Source organism: Bubalus bubalis, chromosome 4, assembly GCF_019923935.1.
Source record: "Bubalus bubalis isolate 160015118507 breed Murrah chromosome 4, NDDB_SH_1, whole genome shotgun sequence".
Lineage (NCBI taxonomy): Eukaryota > Metazoa > Chordata > Mammalia > Artiodactyla > Bovidae > Bubalus > Bubalus bubalis.
In genome coordinates this window covers 13,712,611-13,735,203 of record NC_059160.1, presented here as the reverse complement: position 1 = coordinate 13,735,203, position 22,593 = coordinate 13,712,611, and the positions used below count along the sequence as shown (strand labels likewise).

At 51.2% G+C, this 22,593-nt stretch overlaps 1 protein-coding gene across 7 annotated transcripts in view; it reads left to right on the top strand.

The window, feature by feature from the left end:
- Positions 1–22,593, top strand: part of CRACR2A (calcium release activated channel regulator 2A) — a 154,233-nt gene that overhangs the window by 79,811 nt on the left and 51,829 nt on the right. For all 7 annotated transcript variants that reach the window (XM_006069009.4, XM_025283044.3, XM_006069012.4 and 4 more), the window contains 3 exons: positions 8,532–8,643; positions 9,888–10,071; positions 14,139–14,285. In XM_006069009.4, the coding sequence (XP_006069071.1) occupies positions 8,532–8,643; positions 9,888–10,071; positions 14,139–14,285 (443 nt within the window). The remainder of the gene's footprint in view (positions 1–8,531; positions 8,644–9,887; positions 10,072–14,138; positions 14,286–22,593) is intronic.

The following is a 22,593-nucleotide window of genomic DNA, read 5'->3' as shown; positions in this document are numbered from 1 at the left end:
GAATATGCTATCTAGGTTGGTCATAACTTTCCTTCCAAGGAGTAAGCGTCTTTTCATTTCATGGCTGCAGTCACCATCTGCAGTGATTTTGGAGCCCAAAAAAAATAAAGGCTGACACTGTTTCCACTATTTACCCATCTATTTCCCATGAAGTGATGGGACCAGATGTCATGATCTTTGTTTTCTGAATGTTGAGCTTTAAGCCAACTTTTTCACTCTCCTCTTTCACTTTCATCAAGAGGCTTTTGAGTTCCTCTTCGCTTTCTGCCATAAGGGTGGTGTCATCTGCATATCTGAGGTTATTGATATTTCTCCCAGCAATCTTGATTCCAGCTTGTGTTTCTTCCAGTCCAGCGTTTCTCATGATGTACTCTGCATAGAAGTTAAATAAGCAGGGTGACAATATACAGCCTTGACGTACTCCTTTTCCTATTTGGAACCAGTCTGTTGTTCCATGTCTACTTCTAACTGTTGCTTCCTGACCTGCATATAGATTTTTCAAAAGGCAGATCAGGTGGTCTGGTATTCCCATCTCTTTTAGAATTTTCCACAGTTTATTGTGGTCCACACAGTCAAAGGCTTTGGCATAGTCAATAAAGCAGAAATAGACGTTTTTCTGGAACTCTCTTGCTTTTTCCATGATCCGGCGGATGTTGGCAATTTGATCTCTAGTTCCTCTGCCTTTTCTAAAACCAGCTTGAACTCAGGAAGTTCATGGTTCACGTATTGCTGAAGCCCTAGGATTGTGGAAAATAGTGATTGCAATATAAGTTTCTTGAAGACGTGGAGAAGAACCTTCTGGAACACAGGTGGAAAGGCACTGACTTGTTGCCTTGCAGCACAGCTCTGAGTTGTGCTCAAGCCACTCCCACGAGGTGCTGTGACTCTCCGCTCTGTGGCCGGGTTACTAAACCGAACTCGGATCCACTGTCCCATGCGCCATAAAGCTATCTATCCATGCTGGGTTGTGGGGAAGGAAATGTAGCATTTATTACCAGGTCAGGCAAGGAGCTCAGGACCTTCAAGCTCCCTAAGGGGTTTCAGCAAAGCATCTTTAAAGGCCAGGTTTGGGAGGGAGAGTTCCAGGGTCTGTGATCTGTTCGTGCACAATTCTTGATTGGCTGATGGTGAGAGATCAGAGTGCTGTCACAGGGGTTCAGGTGATCAATCCTCGGGCTCCAGGAGGCCCGGGGGCTACGTACTCATGATCATCAGGTATATGACGTCTTCCATTTGGTGGTGGCTTTTATCATCTGTAGAACAACTCAGGCAGTGTGCTTCAGATACTATTATCTAGGTCTTTCATGCTAAGTCACTTCAGTCATGTCTGACTCTGTGACACCATGGTCTGTAACCCGCCAGGCTCCTCTGTCTGCAGGATTTTCCAGGCAAGAATACTGGAGTGGGTAGCCTTCAGAGAGGATCTAAAGCAGAAGATGCTGGGAAGAGGTCTGTCCTGGGAAGGCCCCAGAGGGTCCTGCTTGCTTACATCAGCACCAGCAGCCACAGACAGTGTGGCCCGCCCCCAAACAACTCTACTTACCAATACTGAAATGAACATTGTATGTCATTTTCATGTGTCACTAAATATTATCCTTTTGATGTTGTTTTCAACCGTTAAAAAATGTAAAAGTCATTCTTAGCTCACTGGTCATAGGAAAACAGGCTCTGGGTCCCACTTACAGGACGGGGGCGTGGCTTGCCCACCCTGGTCTGGTACCTTCCTGCCGCTAGTGTAAAAGTTCTTCCGAGCGTCTTCCTGCAGTCTCTCATGCTGCAGTCATGGTTTCACCCAGATGAGACTAGAGGAAGCATGGGTTCTGCTGGAGCTCTGACAGCATCTCCCCTACCCCTACCAGCCCTCACTTACCTGCCAAGTGCATTTGGGGTGGGGGACATACAGTGGTGTTAAGGGGATGAAGACCCAAGATGGGCAGGTTTTCTTTTTTTCCCAGTCTTTTTACTTTGTATTGGGGTATAGCCGATGTTGTGGTAGGCTGCTCCCCCAGTGCTCCTGTTCTTCTTTCTCCTGTGTAATGACAGGAAATCCACTCGCAGTAGGTGAGATGGGCTTCAGCCATCTGACGGGTGCTCAGAGCAGCAGTGGGCAGCCAGCCGGCCCGGCAGGGCAGGACCACAGGTGGAAAGGAGCCGGTCTCGGGGATGGCTGGCTGCCCTGAGCTCAGGCTCCAGGGGCAGACATCCTGCTGCCAGACAGTGGACGGAAGACCCTGATCTGCATGGGTGCACAGGGTTTCGGCAGGGATGTGAGGGTCTTCAGACCTGCCCGTGTCCCCCCACAACACCTCACACTCTCCTCCACAAGGAGCCCCGCTGTGTGTCCTTTGGGGATCATTCCTGAAAGAGCTGGGGTGAAGACTGCTTTGCAGGGAGGGGGTCCCTTAGAGAAGCAGAGTCGTGGGCTGGAGGGTGCTGAGTGAGAGGCTGAGGGACACCGGAGGGCCAGGCTGGAGAAGGGGGTGAAAAGACCTTTCCAGCTGGTAGAGAGAGCTGGAACTGGATGGGCAGTCTGCAGCCTCATAAATCCCATTTCCCCAGTTTTTTAGAGAAGTGTGTGGGCTTCTCAGGTGGCACTAGTAGTAAAGAAACTGCCTGCCCATGTAGGAGTCACAGGCGATGCGGGTTCAGTCCCTGGGTCGGGAAGATCCCCTGGAGGAGGGCATGGCAACCCACTCCAGTGTTCTTGTCTGGAGAATCCCATGGGCAGAGGAGCCTGGAGGGCTGCAGTCCATGGGGTTGCACAGAGTCAGGCAGACTGAGAGACTGAGCACCTGAGAGCGGTGTGATGACTGTCCCCAGTACCAAGAGCACACCTCCCAACACCTCCTGGGGTTCCTGGATTAGCCGAGCTATAAAGAACCACCCAGGAGCTGGCCAACCAGCCAAACCCAGCCGCTCCCCGTTTCTGTGAGCGCCGTGTTATTGGACCCCAGCCGGCTCTTTGCAGACCCTCCACAGCAGATTCCAAGTTACAGCTCAGACTTTTAGAAGCCGTCACAGAGGCTCACAAAGCCTTAAAGAGGCACCATCCAACTCTTACAGGAGAAGCTAGATGACTCCTCAATTAGGTTAGCAAGGAGACTCTTAAAGAATTTTACGGAAAATTGACCAATTTTAATCCTGAATCTGCAGCTTACTGGCAGTGTGCATTTGTGTGAGTCTCTTAACCCCTGTAAGCTGTAGTTGCTCATGTGTGAATTATTTATAACTAGCCCCCGGCTCTAGAAGAGAGTCAGACACCCGTGTTCATGCAGAGCACTTAGCCCCAAGCTGGGACCTGAAATCTCCCCATAAATGCTCACTGTCTGTGTGTGTGTTGGTGGTGGTGGGGAACTTACTTATACCCTGATTCTTAATCCCTAGTGTCCTCCACCTCGTGATGCTTTAAAATTGTGTGTGCCCATCTGTGCCTGCTAAGTCACTTGAGTCATGGACCGACTCTGTGACCCCATGGACTGTAACCCTCCAGGCTCCTCTGTCCATGGGATTCTCCAGGGAAGAATACTAGAGTGGGTTGCCACGTCCTCCTCTAGGGGATCTTCCCAACCCCGGGGTCGAACCCTCGACTCTTATACTCCTGTACTGGCCGGTGGGTTCTTTACCACTAGTGCCAACTGATAAATCCACTAAAAATTTCTTAACCATTTCTAAGTGACTATTTCAGTGTTTTTCAATACATTCAGGTTGTTGTGTAATCATCACTCCCACTCAGCTCAAGAACTCTTCTTATTTTGCAAAAGAGAAACTGTCCCCATTAAAACCTACGTCCTGATCCCCCTCCCCCAGGCCCCAGGACTATCCTGCCTTATGTCTCTATGGATACGGCTCCTCTGGGGACCTCATGTAAGTTGAATCATATAGTGTCCATCCTGGCGTGACCACTGTATTTCACTGAGCAGAATGTCTTCAAGATGCCACGTGGCAGCACTTATCAGAATCTCCTCTCTTTTCAGGGCTGTGTAAGGTTCCATTGTACCTATTTATCATATTTTGCGTATCCATTTGACTGTCAATGGGCACTTCTGATGCTTCACACCCTTGCCTGTGAACCATGCTGCTGTGATGTACAGATACGCTTGGTGGTCCTGCTCTCAGTTCTCTGGGGTGTGTACCCCAAAGTGGGATCGCTGGATCCCAGGCGATTCTATGTGTGGTTTGGAGGAGCCCCAGCCTGTTTCCACAGCAGCTACACTGTCACACTGGGAGGCCAGGCGAGTGTTATCTGTTCTGCCTCCGAGGCCAAGAAGGGACATTTCTGCTGGAGAGTGTCCCCTCTGGTCATCTCCAACAGGCACTGACCTCGCTTGTGTCCAGTCTGTGGGAGCAAACACGGTTATGCTTCTTAGAAAACTTTTGGCCACGTCTAGGGACATTCTTTTTTTTTTTAATTTTGTTTATGTGGACCATTTTAAACACTTGTAATTAATGAGTTTATTTATGTTTGGCTGTGCTGGGTCTTTGGTGCTGAGTGGGCTTTTCTCTAGTCACGGCGAGCGGGGGCTACTCTCTAGTTCCAGTGTGCGGGCTTCTCATTGCGGTGACTTCTCTTGTTGCTGTTCACCGGTTCCAGGGCGTGCGGGCTACAGGAGTGGCAGCTCCCAGGCTCTAGAGCACAGGCTCGACAGTCGTGGCACAGGGGCTTAGTTGCTTCTTAGCACGTGGAATCGTCTAGGATCAGGGATCAAACCCACGACTCCTGCATTGGCAGGCGGATTCTTCACCACTGAGCCACCAAGGAAGCCCTGGGGACATTCTTGACCGGAGTGACTGGAGAGGGAGATGCTGCTGGCGTCTACAAAGTGTTGTCCAGGGGTGCTGCTGAGTGTCCTGTAAGACCCAGAGCAGCTCTCTCCCCAACAAAGAATTCTCCATCCTGAAATGCCAGAAGTGCAGAGGTTGAGACACCTTCTACACCCAGCCGTCAGCCTGGACCAAGCACCTCAAAGCACCAGGCGGAATCAAGGTAGAGCCCACCTCCAGACCCCACAGTCCTGTTCTGAAGACACTGGATGTGGCTGGGCTCAACCACAGGGACAGGAGTCTGAACAGGAGACTGTGGGAGAAGAGGAAGACTTCAATCTGGCTGTAAAGGTGGATCCCTTGTGGTCTTATCCTTTTTTATGAAAGTGAAACTAACTTCATCATTTTAAGAAGCACATTATAGACAGGAGGAAAATAAAGGTACGATTTCCAGCCCTCCCTCCAAGTGCCACCCTCCAGGGAAAAACCAGTGTGCAGGGCTGGTATATGTCCTTCTGAAACTCTTTTTTTTTTTTTTTTTTCTGTGCACATACACTCAATTTTATTCTTTTAAAATGAGATCACAGAACATTGTTCACATGCAATTGTTATTCTTTTTGCAAAGTTAACTTCATTTTGTTGATTTTCTCTTTAGTGAGTGTTTCCCTTAGATGCGTTTGAAGCTATGCAAACCTTAGCTTTCTGCTGCACGAGACATGTTAGGGGCTGGTGGCCTGGAAGACAGAGGGTCTGTCCTGCTGGGGTGCAGCAGGAGACAGCATTTGTCCCTGGCTCTGGGAGCCTGCCCCCTCAGCACGGCTATGCTAGGGCCTAGACTCCTGTTCTAGGGCCTAGTTTATAAGGCCTTGCTGAGCTGAGCATTCCCAGAGGGGCTTCAGGATCTGGAGTGGGTGGGGTGTCGACCAGAGATCTGTGAATAGGAGTTCAGAACCGCCTGAGATCACTCGTAGTCACTCGTTTATTGATTCGCTCGTTCAATAAGTGAACGAGTTGCATACCCCTGGGTTGTCAACATTGGGCCAGATCCTGGGGGCACAATAGTGAGCAAACATGAGTGGGGCCCCTCTTCCCAGAGCTTCCAGGCCAGAGGAGCAGACATTTATCCACTAATCACATCCATCAGGACGTGAAGTACAAAGTGAGGTGAGACTTGTGAATGAGTGCAATGTGTTTCGGGGAGTCTGGGTCTCTCCTAAGCTGGGGGCTGCCAAGCCTTCCTGGGGAAGTGATGCCAAGAGGCAGGAATTGAGGGTTAACTGGGAGGCGGTGGGGGGAGGCCAGGGTTTGGGGGGCGTGGACTTGTGAAGAGCTGATTGGGCTGTGGGCTGAGTAAGGAGGGTGACCCTGCCTCCTCCCTGTCTCCCTCCATCCTCTGCCTGCCCGTCCAGGTGGAGCTGAAGGGACACAGGCCCCACCCATGAAGCAGGATTCTGGAAGGCTGGTATGGGCAGTGCTGGCCGGGCAGATTTTGGTGGCAGGGGTGGGATAGAAATGAGACAAGGGAATTAAGGAAGGGTGCCCAGAGGACCACTAGCCCACAGCAGAGGCCCTGAAGGAGAAATCACTTTTTTATCCCAGGCTGGCCTCCACTGTGACTTCAGGCAAATCTCTGAGCTTCGCGGGTTATCAGCACCATGGAATGAATCATCACATCCCTCTCCATTTGGCTTGGCTCCCTTAGTTAAAAATGCAGACGGCACTAGGTACCCAGGGGACAGGAGCAGAATAAGTTGGTTTTACACAGCTCTGCAGGCCCGGAGACGAAAGATAAATAAGAGGCAATTATGGTTATTAAGACTAAAGGATTTTGCAAGTAGGGCCAGTGAAGAGAGGTGAAGAGATCTAGTGTTCGCAGTTTGCCGAGGAGGCTGGAGAAGCCCTTGGTGTCGCTCTGCTGGGAGGTGAAGACTGAGGATGACTCGGAAGGTGTAAGACTGTCGTCCTCCCGCCCCTCAGTTTCAGTGACAGCAGGAGGAGGAAGCTGGGTTGAGACGGAGACAAGGTGTGGGATTCTGTCATGGGAAGGACTTGTGCTCAGAAGTGTTGTTGGATTCAGAAGTGGTGCCAGAGATGGGGTGCGACCTAGCTTTTCCTGGGTGATGCTAACAAGACAAGGGTACCCACCTGTCGGTGGTTAGAGGCAATTTGGGGGTCCTACTGACTCTGAAATTCCTTCCAGCCCATTTCTGGGTTCAGCACGGAGACCACATTTTATTATTTTTTAAATGCTTTTATTTATTTTTGGCTACGGTGGTCTTTGTTGCTGTGAGCAGTCTTCCTCTAGTTGCGGCGAGTAGGGGCTACTCTCTAGCGGCGGTGTGTGGCCTTCTCATTTCCTGGCCTCTCTGTTCGGAGCTTGGGCTCTAGGGCAGGTGGGTTTCAGTAGTGCGGCTCCTGGGCTCTAAAGTGAGGGCTCAGTAGTTGTGGTACATGGGCTTACTTGCCCCACAGCATGTGAGATCCTCCTGGACCAGGGATCGAACCCATGTCCCCTGTATCGGCAGATGGATTTTTAACCACCGGACCACCAGGGAAGCCCGAGACCACACTTTAGATATCACATTCAGGCTGAGGGTGGGAGAGAGGCAGATTATCATAAGGAAAGGACTGGAATCTTGGTTTTCAGCCTGCCTCCAGTGGGATGCCTTTAGCTTCAGAAGAAGTTAATGGACTTCCCACTTGCCAGATTGACCCCCCTCCTCGCCCTGTATTCTCTGCCTTTGGCTTTGGGACAGCTGGTTTATGGACTGTCGATAAGCTAGAGATTTTGCTCTTTGCTCAGCAGATGTACTTCCAGAACCTGCACACACAGTCTCACTCCCCTTCCTTTAAAAAAAAACCCATTCATATTTAATTCAATGATTCTAAATGGCTCCGACACCATCCTGCCTCCCCACATTGTGATCCATCACCGTCTTCCTTAATGCACATACCTGCCAAATTAATCTTTATGGCTTATCAGCTAGAAGATTGCCGGAGGATCAAGCTGAGTGTCTCTCAAGTTATGTCATGGGCGCTCACACCTGCCAGCTCTTTCTGACTGCTCAGATGCGCGTGTGCCTTTCCTCTTGCAGCTCCGTGTGTTCCTTGTCTTCAGCTGTCTGTCACTTCCACAGTGAGAAAATTTGTGCAGCTGTCCCCAGGGGAACAGGAGGAAGGGAGAGAGACAGCTGGGTTCTAATAAACTCCCTTGGGAGTCACCACTGGGAAGTTTTTATTATTAGGGTACAAGAGGGTGCTTGCTTCAAGGGTGCAAATTAACCCTAGCCTGGGGCCACTGCGCGTCAGGCAGAGGCCAGGGGGAAACTCAGCTTTGTTCTTCATCTGTCCGTGTCTGCCCTTCCCTCCCTGGGTGATTGGGGCGGTCCAGGACCCAGGTCCAATGACCTTGCAAATCACTGGGCCAGTTTCTCTTTACAACACAAATACTATTGTCCAGACCTTAAGCCAGTGGCAGTTGTTTTTTCAGGAGTAGTTGAGAGCCCACCTGGGAAATCCTATATATATTAAATTATATATAAATATAGAAAGAAATATACACGTATTTACTTATAAATCACCCAGCAAGGTGCCTAACAGATGAGCAGGTACCCAAGAGATGGTGGAGTCCTAATATTCAGAGGAGAAGGAAGGTGAAGCTTCAGAATCCAGCTTCTGGCTTTTGTTGGCTGGAGATGGAAGGCGCCACCGCCCCCAGGCAGCCCTCTGTGATGAGCAGTGTTAACCGTGGCAGTCTGCATTGTTTTCAGAGACTCCATAAGGAGATGCCCCTCAGCTTGGAGGACCTGGAGGATGTGTTTGATACCCTGGATGCTGATGGCAATGGCTTCCTGACCCCAGAGGAGTTCACCACTGGATTTAGTAAGTTCTGATGGGTGCTGGGGCCCCAGGGTATGGGTCAGCCTAAAGCCATATAAGGCTTTCCCGGGTGGTGCTAGTGGCTTAGAAACCGCCTGCCGATGCAGGAGACGTAAGAGACGCGGGTTGGATCCCTGGGTCAAGAAGATCCTCTGGAGGAGGAAATGGCAATCCACTCCAGTATTCTTGCCTGGAGAACCCCATGGACAGAGGAGCCTGGCGGGGGACAGTCCATGGGGTCGCAGAGACTCAGACACTGAGTGTCTGAGCAGAGCCCTATAAGGAGCAGCTCTGCTCCATCATCTCTGAGGCAGCATGTTGTACACCCTTTGCTGCCTCTTGAAGTTTCCAGATTGTGGGTCATTTGTTCTCTTTTCATGTGTTCACCATCCCTGCCCACACCACTGCCCCCTTGGTGCCCACCCCCTGGAGAACGGCAAGGAGTGAGCAGAGAATCTCTGGGGGGAGGCTTGGCATAAGGGGAGCTGAGGTGGGGTTTCCAGTCTGTCTGGGACCACAGAGTGGGAGGCTTACATGGCTCATTGCAACCTGGCTGGCTGAGTCTGCCAGGTTGAGGGGCACCAGCTTTCACAGGAATTTGTAAAGGGTTTAAATAGACCAGTTGTTCTCAAAGTGACCAGGAGGGAAAGAACTGAGATCCATGAATGAGATTAAAAAAAAAATAAAACAAAACAGATACACCATCAGATCTGATACTGATCAGATATTGATTAGAACAAATACAGGTCAGATAAATCACCATATATCTGCCTCCTTCCAGGAACCTTGTATTTGCTTAGACATCTCTGATGCCTTTCCTGACCTTCAGAAATTGGTAACTGACTTGTAATGTGAAGCACAGTGATGCTGGCTGCCAGGAGGACTAGGTGGTAACACGAAGCATAGGGAGTCGGGCTGCTGGAGTGTGATGGGGGGAAGGCCTTAGAGAAGGAATTCATGGAGAGATGATCTGAAGCCAGCCTTTAAAGTTTTGAGAACTACAAAATGCCATAGTACCTGCCATGCACTCTGCCTTTCCCAGGTTCTAGCATCTCTGGCAGAATCTCATCCAAGTAAGAAAGACACAGAATCCAGAGCATGTTATCCAAAGATCTTTGCTATGAAGGTCTAATCTCCCTTTTCTGTCTCTCGGCTGAACCTCAAGTGATTCCTGGCTGCTGAGAAAGTGAAGGTCTTCCTTGGTGAACACTGCCTAATTCAGACCCTTGTGCCCATGCGTCCCCCAGGTCACTTCTTCTTCAGCCAGAATAATCCAAGTCAGGAAGATGCAGGTGCACAGCCGGCCCAGCTCCAGGAGGAGAAGGTGTATCAGAGTAGAGGCGATGAGGACCTGGGCGACATGGACGAAGATGAAGAAGCCCAGTTCCAGACGCTCATGGACAGACTTGGAGCCCAAAAGGTTCTGGAAGAGTAAGTGGTGACAGCGACCTGGGGACGGGGCCCAGCCCAGGGATGACCTCTCCATCTGCCCCTTTCCACCTTAATGCTCATGAAGCCCTCAGCCAGGTCCTGGGTCTCTGCTTCCAGCTAGACCAGTGACTCAGTGCAGCCTGCCCTTAGCCATGACCTTGCTGGGTGCTAGGATTTAGGGCTCTGACCCTACTTTTTGCATTATTTCCACGGGAAACACCCTGGTCCCCTGATCTCTCACTCCCTGCTGTTTATAATCAGCACTGTCCTTGGCTTAGTTTCCTTCACTTTAGGGGTGCTCACCCACCGGAGGGTAGTGCCAGGCCTTGAGGGTTTTCAATGAGTTGCACCTGAGGCTTCCTCTCACCGCCTGCTCAGCTGCATCTCCACCTCCGCCGGCTCCCTGGGTCTGCAGTGCATCCCTTGTGCTTCTGCCAAAGGCACCTTATGTGGACAGGACTGCATGTCGGATCCCTGAGCCGAACCAAACCTGTTCTGGAAGCTAAGGTGGGAGGTGGACCCGTTTTTACCAGCTCATCACTTGGGCAATCAGTAACTCAGCTGAAAATTTTAGATGGTTGCCACTTCAAACCAAACATAATACTCCCATTTTTTCCCTTTTGGTACAAAGTATTTTGTAAGAAAGAGACACATAAATGTAAGCCCAGGCATTTTCAGTGAAATGATATCAAGGGATGTTGTAACAGGTGGAAACTAGACAGAAGCCTGAGAAACGTGGAATGACTTCTGCCCCCATTCCCATCATCACCTTTTGTCTCTTCATGTTGGGGTCTCTGGGTCCTGGGTTGGGAGTGAGTTTCATGAGGGGCGGGAATGTCCTGGTGATTGGAGCTGCTGTGTCTGGAGCTTGGAAAGAGGAAGATTATGGAGGAGAAGGATAAAGAGGAAGAAGAGAGTGGTCTTCACACAACGTGTGGGCCAAGACAGCATGTATAAGTCAAAGCATCTTCTAGCTTGTGGCAGAGTTGAGACAGGCAGGCCAGAGGGGACACCAGACCCCACCTCTCTAAGGACAAGAGGCCAGAGCCCAGTGACCATGCCCATGACCCTGTGAAGCCTTATCCTGGAGGAGGGGGCAGGAGAGGGCCGTGTGGGGGCCAAGGGACTGTCATGAAAGCCAGGGGCGTCTCTGTCTACTCATCACTTCCTGGCCAGCCACCTTACAGAGGCTGCCTGGAGGACCTCTGTCAAGGGCTCCGGGCAGGGCTGAGACCACGTGATGGCTCCTGCAGAAGAGAAGGTTCCAGGGAAGAGTCAAACAGCGGACAAAGCCAACGCACAGTGTAGGGGGCCTGGGGACTTCCCTGGTGGCCCAGTGGATAGGAACCCGCCTGCCAGTGCAGGAGACATGGGTTCGACCCTGGTCTGGGAACATCCCACATGCCTTGGAGCAACTAAGCCTGTGCTCTAGAACCGGTGAGCCACAGCTACTGAGCCTGCATGCTACGACTACTGACGCCTCTGTGCTGTAAGGGCCCGAGAGCTGCAGCTACTGAAGCCAGCATGCCCCAGAGCCCCCACACCGCAACCACTGAGCCTGTGTGCCCTACAGCCCGCGCTCCACAACAGGGGAAGCCTCCACAGTGAGAAGAGTAACCCCTGCTTCCCAAACCAGAGAAAGCCTGTGCGTGGCAATGAAGACCCAGCACAGCTGAAAATAAATAAATAAAATTATATATATATATATATATATATATATAAATTAAGATGGTGCCCGGGCATTGCAGTTTTCATTCAAGTTGAACACCGTATCATGAGGGGGACTGTCCAGACCGCGGGACCCCAGACGAGGAAGCAGAAGAGGCTGGGAAAATTTCAGAGGTCTTTAAAGATCTCACCAATCAAGACGACATCTTGTTGGTTTTTGTGTTGTTCCGGAAGCAGGGAGATGGATGGACTGACCACCCAGAACCACTTCTCACCCCCTACCCCTACATCCTTCCAAGAGAGTGACCCTGGCCTGGTCCAGATGTGGTAGGCAGAACATCCGGACTCCCAACTTTTCTCAGTGCTCTGGTTGGCTGAGTGATTGGGCAGCTGATCAGCCTTGGCTTATCTTTCATCCAGGGTTCAGAGATTTGTTTCTTTTCCAGAAATTTGGTGCTTCCCAGGTGACACAGTGGTAAAGAATCTGCCTGACAATTCAGAAGAAGCAAGAGACATGAGTTCGATGTCTGGGTTGGGAGGATGATCCTCTGGAGAAGGAAATGGCAACCCATTCCAGTATTCTTGCCTGAAAAATCCCATGGACAGAGGAGCCTGGGAGGCTACAGCTCATAAGGGCGCAAAGAGTTGGACATGACTAACTTCCCAATATGAAAAAAAAAATAAGATGTAACCACAACTAGGTGGTTCAAAGAGCTTTGAAGAGCATCGCGAGGTCTGCTGATTTCAGAGGAGGCTCGAGGCCAAATGGCTGACTGCCAGGTTCCAATAGGAACCTGAGGGATGCAAACAGACAAGCCTCGGCCAGTGGGTGCACCTTGAGTTTATCATGCATTTACTTCTTGAGGGGCAACCGCCACAGTGATGGAAGGTCACTGTGGTATCACTCTGAGACCCTCATCTCGGAACCCTCTGTGCCATCTCCATTGTATCTACAGTACAATAGAGCAGGCGACCACATGTTCTGTGGGTGGGTTGGGGGGAATGGAGCTCATTCTGGAAAACAGGGAGGCTCCTTACCTCCCCTTCTCTCATTTCTAAAATCTCTCATGTCATCCAATTCAGTGCTACATTTTCAACAGGTAATAGATACTTGCTGGGTGGATGGGTGGATGGGTGGATGGATGGATGGGTGGATGGGAGGGTGGGTGGATGGATGTTTGGATGGATGAATGGATGGGTGGATGATTGGTCTAGATAAGTTGGTGGATGTTTGGATAGAATGGAGCAAGGACAGGAAAGAGAGAGGGAGAGACAGTCAGATAGATGATCAGATAACTGACCAGAGCCAGCCTCACTTCTTGGTGAGCCTCCTCTCTGCTTGGTGCAGAGAGTAATATCCATGCCCTAGGCACATTGCTAACATGGCACCATCAAGTATTACTTTGGAATACAATTTCTCAGATACCGTGCTTGTTATACAAGCACAAGGGATTTTATTCTGTATCCTGAGGGCCCCTGGTAGTAGCTACCTTCGGATCATAGTGGCTTTGGAATTTAATGGACTGCAAATCAGATTGCTCTCTGGCTGTCTGTCTGATCACTGGCTGTAGACTGTTGAATCTCTCCAGAGGGAGAGCAGGGGCTGTGGCGTGCCGCCTCCCACCCCTCCCCTCCCTGATCACCGTGACCCTGTTAAGTGTCTCTGTTAAGTGCACGCACATGAGCTCAGGGTGCTGGCCGGGGCGGGGGTGGCGCGGTTCTGGGCTCATCACTCTGCGCCTGTCTCTCTGCCTGCTCCGTCCTCCTCACTCTCCACCGTCTCCCTGTGTGCACCCTTGCGTCTCTCAGCCTCGCTCCTTCCCTTCCTCTCGCCTCTCAGGCATGCCGCTGCCTCTGGGCCCCAGTGGGGCACAGTGCCTTCCCTCCATTCCCTGCAGTGACAGTTGTTTTCTGCCACCCAGCAGCTGGCACGTCTTCCCCTCTCAGCCGTGAGGAGCGTCCTTCCTGGGGCGACAGGCCTTCTCCTTCAGCTCCACGACCCTGTCCTCACAAGCACTGGGCTCCTGTCCTTCCCCCTTCCTTGGGTGTGGCCAGTAGGAGGCCAGCACGGGACCAGACAGGCCCGAGCTTGCCTCCTGGCTCCATCGCTTCGCAGCTGAGTGACCTGAGATGTCTCATTCACCCCTCTCCGTCCGTCTCCTCGCCCATAAGCGGGGGTGTTAGTGGCACCTGCCTCACGGGCGACTCTAAGACCAAATGAACAAATGCTCATAAAGCAGTGGGTGTGCAGAGAGCACTCAATAAATGCCAGCCCCTGACGTCACTGTCCCGACCACAGTGACGATGCTCTGGCTGCTCCTGTCACCCCCAGGGCCTCGGGGTGTCCCGGGAAGCCTTGTGTCCACACTCCTGCCTCAGTGCTCCTTTTTCTCTCACAGTGAAGCTGATGTCAAGCAGCTCTGGCTGCAGCTCAAGAAGGATGAGCCTCACTTACTGTCCAACTTTGAGGATTTCCTGACCAGAATCTTCTCGCAGCTCCTAGAAGCCCACGAGGAGAAGAATGAGCTGGAGTGCGCCCTGAAAAAGTGGGTACCTGTGTCAGCCCGCCCTCTGCACAGACACGTGCAAACCAGGAACACCCCTTCTGTCTTATAACCAGCGCTGCCACCCGTCGGCCATCCACCCGAGCTGGGCCTGGGCTCGAGCTGACACCGTGTGTTTGTCTCTTAGCCCTGGCTCACGTGCACTAGGCCCTCAGCCGTGCTCGGCACTGTGCTATCTTGTCTATTCATTCGGATATTTATCTTCATCCACAGTTTACAGATAGGGAAATTGAGGCAGTGGAAGGGTAAGTAACGCGTCCCCAGAATTCACAGCACGTAAGAGGCAGTGTGTATTCCGTTAAGCCAGATAGGCTGGTACCCAAGACCCGTTAGAAACTACCCTACCCGCCTCTGGGCAGTAAGGCCCCAGCATTTTGGGACCTCAGGCTGGGAGGAGTCCCAGCCTCACTGAATAAAAGTAGGTCCCAGCACCTCCTCTGTGGATGTTAGAAGCAGAACCAGGAAATCAGGAGCTCTGAGTCTGAGCCATGTGGCTCTCTAGCCAGCTAGCTCTGTGACCTTGCTCTGCTCTCTTGGCCTCTCTGAGCTTCGGTTTTTCTCACCTGTAAAATGAGGGGTTGGATTATTTTCTCCCCCTCATCACTCCGTCTCTGACCCCAGCCTTGATCACCCCCAAGGAGCCACAGGAAAGTCAGGTGACACCCCCAGAAGGGCCAACGGTTCCCTTGTTCCCTAGGGAGGCGGGGGTCCTGAGTGGCCACAGTGCCCCAGCTCAGGGCTTAGAATCTTCCCTGCAGGGGGCCGCTCTGTGGCCTGAATCCCCGCAGGGAGAGACTTACTTCAGAGCCTTTCAGTCCTCACACCCATCTGTAAGTGGCCTCCATTCATGCTTTTGTCCCAGTTTAATGATGGTTATAAAGTTCGTGAGCTGAAAGTCAAGGTCACTGTCGGCTGTGTGGGAGAAATTAGTTCAGCCAGGAGTTCTAGCCCTCTGTGTCCACATCCCGGCCAGCTACCCCTGCCCCGGGTCAGCTGATGGAGTCCACCCTCGGCTGGGGAGGGGGTCACTGAACTGTCTGGCAGTTGATTTCCCAGAGGCCTGGAGCAAGCAGAGCACTGAAACAGGGGACTGAAGCACCCCGAGCTCCCGCCCGGGCACTGCCACCGACCAGCTGTGTGACCTCAGGCAACGTGCTTTACCTCTCTGTGCTCCGGTTTCCTTACTGGCAGCATTAGAACAGGATTGGTGCTGTTTAAACTTTCTGATGGAAACTCATCAGAAGAAATGCACTTGACTTTGGCACTCGCACACACTTGCATGTCTGAGTAACTGAAACCAGTTTCATGAAACATGCTCATTTCGCTTACATGTGACGAGCTCTGAGGTTTTCTATTTTATAGCACGTGTGTACTCAGTCACGTCTGACTCTTTGTGACCCCATGGACTGTATCCCACCAGGCTCCTCTGTCCATGGCATTTCCCAAGCAAGAATACAGGAATGGGTTGCCATTTCTTCTTCCAGGGTATCTTCCTGACCTAGGGATTGAACTGTGTCTCTTGCGTCTCCTGCATTGGCACACAAGTTCTTTACCTAGGAAGCCCAGCAATAAGAAATACAGAGTAGGTCCCATTGGAGTTTCTGTGTTCTCTTCTCTCCCCTTAAAGAAAGAAAAAGCATTCATCACATCCTGCTTCCCGATTCTACCTGAACCAGGTGATCCCTGGAGGTCCTTGTAGCTCAAGTCAAACAAGAAACTGAAACCCCAGAAGGATCAGTTCAATTGCTCAACTGTGTCCAAATCTACGACCCCATGGACTGCAGCACGCCAGGCTTCTCTGTCCTTCACCAACTCCCAGAGCTTGCTCAAACTCATGTCCATCGAGTCAGTGATGCCATCCAACCATCTCATCCTCTGTTGTCCCCTTCTCCTCCTGTCTTCAATCTTTCTCAGCATCAGGGTCTTTTCCAATGAGTCAGCTCTTCACATCAGGTGGCCAAAATATTGGAGTTTCAGCTTCAGCATCAGTCCTTCCAATGAACACTCAGGACTGATTTCCTTTAGGCTTGACTGGTTTGATCTCCTTGCAGTCCAAGTGACTCTCAAGAGTCTTCTCCAACACCACAGTTCAAAAGCATCAATTCTTTGGTCAGCTTTCTTTATAGTCCAACTCTCACATCCATACATGACTACTGGAAAGACCATAGCTCTGACTAGACAGACCTTTGTTGGCAAAGTAATGTCTCTGCTTTTTAATATGCTGTCTACGTTGGTCATAACTTTTCTTCCAAGGATACAGAAGGATACTGGAAAAGGAAATAGCAACCCACTCCAGTATTCTTGCCTAGAGAATCCTGTGGACGGAGCCTAGTGGGCTGCTGTTCATAGGGTCACACAGAGTTGGACACGACTGGGGCGACTTAGCAGCAGCAGCAACAGAAGGATACAGAATAGTTAAATGGGAGGCTTTACAAATAGCTCAGGTGAGGCCAAGTGATGCTGGGACATCTAGGAGGCGAGTTTGGGAGTTTGGGCTTGTTTGAGGGAGGGACACACTCTGGTTAGCGAGAAAAGGAGGTCTGGAGAAAATTTTTTTTAAATATTTATTTGGCTGTCCTGGATCTTAGTTATGGCACATGGGATCTTTAGTTATGCCATGTGGGATCTAGTTCCCTGACCAGGGATCAAACCCAGGCTCCCTCCATTGGGAGCGCAGAGTCTTAGCCATCGCACCCCAGGAAAGTCCCCTGGGGGAATGGTTTGATTTGGGCTGGAGTCGGGGGAACCCTGACAACTGTCAGAGCATCTCCCAGGCTCCCCCATGAGCCGACTGTTCAGTCCAGGTTCTAACTCATCACTCTATCTGGGACATGAGCATCACCCAGAAAGGGTGACAAGGCTTGACTGCTATGGGCCACTTGGGGCTGGGCACCAGGGCACAGTTCTCGTGTGACTAGCAGCTGGCATGTAAGAGATGTGGGTTTGATCCCTGGGTCGGGAAGATCCCCTGAAGGAGGAAATGGCAACCCACTCCAGTATTCTCACCTGGAGAATCCTGTGTCCACAGGAGCCTGGTGGGCTACAGTCCGTGGGGTTTCAAAAGAGTCAGACACAACTAAAGCAACTTAGCATGCATGCACAACGGGCACTTACTCTGTGCCAGGATGAACTGGGCAAAAGGAACACAGAGTCCCCATCTCTGAGGAGTTTACAATCACGCCCAGGAGGCAGAGCCATAAAAATTCTGCTGCAGAGCCGACTAGAAAATCCCTGGGCTGTTGAATCACTCGACAGCGTTGCCATTGGCAGCAGCAGTAGCCTTGGCTTCGCCCTCCTTTTCTGAACCGCACACCTCGGTTCTCTCTCCCATGGGGTCCAGAGAAATATGACTAACCTGGGGGCACTCCTGGCCCCAGCTCCCAGGCTGGCTGTGCCCCTCGTGGTTAGTTTTGCTGCAGTGAGTGAGGAAGGGCCCCCAGCATCCTCCAGGGTCACCTCCAGGCTCTGGGAGGGAGGAGGATGCAGCGGGTGGGATGCTTCGGGGTGACGTCTTGATGTCTGGAGACTCGAGCATTGAGACAGTGTCAGAAATAGCACGGGGCCTTTCCTCCCTGCTGGCAGTTTCATTTTCTGACTCTGCACCTCAGGAGCAGGGGAAGGAAGCAAGTCAGGGAGCCTTCGACCTCCCCCCACCCTTGTCCCTTGGAACAGGGGTTTAGAAACCCTCAGATTTGGGCTAGAATCTGGGTTCAGTGTTTGAAGCTGCTGCATGTCCACGGGCAAGCAGCCACGACCCAGTAAGGTGAGGCAGGGGCAGGTCGAATGCAGGGACCTTGGGCTAATGCCCAGCTCCTCTGCTGCACCTCCAGAGGTGGGTGCATGCCCTCCAGCGCCTCCACTTCCCTCCGAAGAAAAGGGAGGTCAGGTCGCAACCAAGCCACTCTTCTCTGTATGCACCATGCAGAGACTTGGAGAAACTTATACTTTACCTTAGGAGACATATGAGTAGTTTGACATGAGAAAGGACTTCTGGCCATCAGAGTGATGAACTCTTCCACTGTAGAAAGCATCCTGCCATTTATGGTGATTCAGAAAAAAAAGAAAAGCTTGGGCTCTCCAGATGAGAACGGGGCTGCCTGGAGGCAGCATCACCAGCAGGGATTCTGGAACCACACCCCAGGAGGACCCCGACAGCTTGGTCTGCAGTGGGGGCTCCAAGTCTACATGTATAAAATCTCCTGACTTTGGACCAGAGCTGGAATCTGCTGGAGGAATTGCTGGGTTGAGTTCCTTACCAGGATCTAACCCTGAGGATGGGGGAGAAGATGGATTAGGCTGTATCTGGGGAGCGCTTTGAAGAGAAGTGCTTTCGAGATCAAAGGCAGCCTCAGCTCCATCCTCTGCAGCTCGGAGCTGGGAAACACCCCCAGGCCGCCTGCTCTGCATCCTCGGTGGACCACCCTTGGCCTTGGCGAGCTTAGCCCACACCCTCGTTGGCATCGGTCCCTCATCTGCACAGTTTCCTGGCCCAGATGATTCAGGCCTTGGGCAGTTGCTCAGGAGCATGGAGGTTGGCGGGGGTGGGCTGCACTTGCAACTCCCAGCCTCCCAGCCTCTGTCCCGCTGCGGTCCATGCAGATTCACTTCCCTCAGCCCCGAGAGGGTGCCCAGACCAGGAGGAAAGGTGTCTCACAACCGGACAGGCAGCCCAACTGGGATACCTGGTACCCGACACAAGCCTGAGAACTGGCGTTCCGTGATGGGGGCGGGGGGCGGTCACTGTTTCTTTGACCTTGCTACCAGGTAGGGCAGGGGTCCCCAACCTCCGGGCTCTAATGCCTGCTGATCTGAGGTGAGCTCATGGAATAATAATAGAAATAAAGGGCACAGTAACTGTAATACAACTTGAATCATCCTGAAAACAATCCGCCCCATCACCCTGGGCAGGGGGGAATTATCTTCCATGAAAATGGTCCCTGGTGCCAAAAAGGTCGGAGACCACTGATGGCAATTAAAGCATTGTATGTATGGCCGGTAGTCCTTGTGATGAATCTTAGCTGTGTGGTTCTGGCAAATTAGCTTGTTTCAGAATGACCAGGGGCTCTGGGTTAAAAGGTAGATCCTTAGGTTCCTACCCCAGAGGGTCTAAATCAGTATGTCTTAGGGGTGGGGGATCCAGGAATGTGGGTTCTGAAGCAGGTAGACTCCAGACCTCACTGAGAAATGCTGTCTAGCTTCTAGAAGGTATGTGTGTGAGTCACTCAGGTGCTTCCTTGGTGGCTTAGATGGTAAGGAATTCACCTGCAATGCAGGAGACTCAGGTTCGATCCCTGGGTCGGGAAGATTCCCTGGGGAAGGGAATGGCAACCTGCTCTAGTGTTCTTGCCTGGAGAATTCCATGGACAGAGGAGGCAGACTGGTGGGCTATGGTCCATGGGGTCCCAAAGAGTCGGACACGACTGAACAAACTTCTGGAAGGTACCAGGCTGCAACAGGCACACCCTGGTGTAATTCCTCTCCCGTTCTCTGAGTAGAGGGACGTTCTCGGGGTGGGCCCTCAGCCGTGAGGCCACGGCTTAGTCACGCCCGTGTATTTTTAATTGGCGTACTATTATCGGAGGCAGAAGCACATTGTTAACTTTGCCCTGAGAGCAGAAGGAACAGTGAGGGTGATTGTGGTCTGTGGTCACCGGGGGCATGATTTGTAAACCTGACTAATGAAGAATGGTTTGCTTTATAGGCTGGGATAAAGCTGCAAAGTTGGTTTATACAAGGCAGCAGAATCTAATTAGGGAGAAACCATCCATCTTGAAAATCCAATTGGCGATTTTACAGCCTTCGCAGAATTTTCGACAAACTCATATGTTTGCCTTTCATTCAGTGATACTCTAATCCTGTGTGTGTGAGAGAGAGAGAGAGAGACAGACGACAGAGAGCCTGGGAGAGACTGCTTTCAGGGGAACAAGAGAACCCTAGTGAATTTTTCTAGTGAGAGCCTCCCTTTGCCTCTGGAGACCGCAGTTGCGAGGAAAAGGCAGCAGGGAGCGGTGGCGAGTCTGAGTCCCAACCACGAATTTGGTGGAGGCAGAATGCGCTTCCATTTTCTTCTCTGGCAAAGAGCAGGCTCACTGAGAGGTTTCTGGACCAGGGTCTCCATTCTGTGAACAGAGCATGAGGGGCAGGGGTCGGGGAGACAGGGGAAGGGGGCAGCCTCCAGACATTCAGCCCCATTCCTCACCCCCGTGATCTCGCACTCCACAATTGCCAGATGAGGTTTGGATGCTGACAATCCAGAACACAGACTTGTGGAGTTGTCAGCGTTCTTTTCTAACATTTTTATTGGTGTATCATTGATTTACAATGTTATATTAGTTTCTGCTATTCAGCAAAGTGAATCAGCTATACATACCTATGTGCTGTGCTTAGTTGCATCTGACTCTTTGTGACCCCGTGGACTGTAGCCCACCAGGCTCCTCTGTCCAGGGGATTCTCCTGGCAAGAACACTGGAATGGGTAGCCACTCCCTCCTTCAGGGGATCTTCCTGACCCAGGGATCGAACCCAGGTATCCTGCATTGCAGGAGGATTCCTTACAGCTGAGCCACTGGGGAAGCCAGTGGAGACCGCAGTTGCGAGGAAAAGGCAGCAGGGCACCTTTATATATATATATATATATATATATATATATATATATATATATATGATATATCATATATCTTTTTAAAATGCTTTTCTCATGTAGGTCATTACAGAGTACTGAGTCGAGTTCCCTGTGCTATACAGTAGGTCCTTATTACTTGTCTGTTTTGTATATAGCAGTGCGTATATGTCAATCCCAATCTCCCAACTTATCCCCCCACCCCCACTTTCCTCCCCGGTAACCGTAAGTTGGTTTTCTGCGTCTGTGCCTCTATTTCTGTGTTGTAAATAAGTTTACTTGTGCCCTTTCTTTAGAGCCCACATAGGTGATACCATACGATATTTGTCTTAGAAGTGGATTCTGCGAGGACAGGCTGGAGGGCACGGGCTGGGAGTTGAAGCCTGGGTTCTTCCGCCGCTCTGGCCCCAGGAACCGGGTGACCACAGACTGGCCCCCGCCCTGCCTCGACCTGCATTTCCCTTCCTGTGGGCACACAGGACGCTTGTCTGTGATGGGAGGGGCTCTTCCTCTCTCTGCATCTGCCTCTCACCAGGCTCTGAAAACCAGAGTCCTGTGTATCAGACCACTGCCCATCCACAGGCACACACATGGAATCAGAACGACCCCTCTCCAAGGCCTGTGGCCATTTCTTAAGCTGTCCTTTGAGTTCAAGTTTCTGAAATGTATCTAAAATGCAGACAAATGCTGCTTGTCCTGTCCAAGGTCAAAACTACACCTCCATTTAGGGAAGGAAGACACTGCATTGTTTCTTGGAGTAATTTCAGCACATCCTGCCTAAAACCTAGACACTGGACCTGGTGATTTTCTGAGACCCTTTGTTTCTAAGGAAAGGAAAAGGAGAGAGCAAACTGGGAAAAAAAAATATTTTGACCAATTAATATTCGGCAGCAGGAAGGTCTCGCCCGTGTGCTGTTAGCTGGGGCCGCAGTGGTGCTGAGGATTAAAATACTCTGCTTGCGCCTGGTACCTTGACTCTCCATGTGCACTTGGTGAAGGTTAATTAATTTCCACGATGCCTGTCAGAGGCTGGCAGGGAAAGGTCTTGCTCCCTGAGAATTCTCTCTGAACCTAAAGCTTGTACTGATGGGGAGCATCACTATCTCCAGCCCTCCTTGCTTCCCACAAACATTCCATCCTTAGATCTCCAATACGCCTGATATTGTGCACATGCACACACCACACACACACACACACACACACACACACACGTCATCCTTGCAAGAGGGGGCATCCACCGCAGTCAGATGCCCAGGGTGGCACTGTTTCCTTGAGGCTGGTTGGACCTTTCACCCCGGCTTTTGGTAGGTCATTTGCTCTAAAAGAGCTGGTTAGAAACTCAGCATTCTCTCTCACTGGAGCTGTTCTAAACCAGTTTGGGTACATACTTGGTGGCGATATTATGGCAAGGACTCTGACACTGGAAATGTGGTTGGATCAGACAAGACCTCTTTCAACCCCCAAATTTTTCGATTCTCCTGGAATCTGGCATTTCCCTGACACCTCATGTGGTCCACCCATGGACTTCTGAGTCTGGTATCCAAAGTCTTATATTTATTTCTTACAGATTTTCAGCATTAACACTTTGAGCACAGGCCCTGTGGATGACATCAGTGTCTGAGTGTCCATAACCTAGTGGAGACTGCATAAACCCAAAGGAAAGAGTCATTCA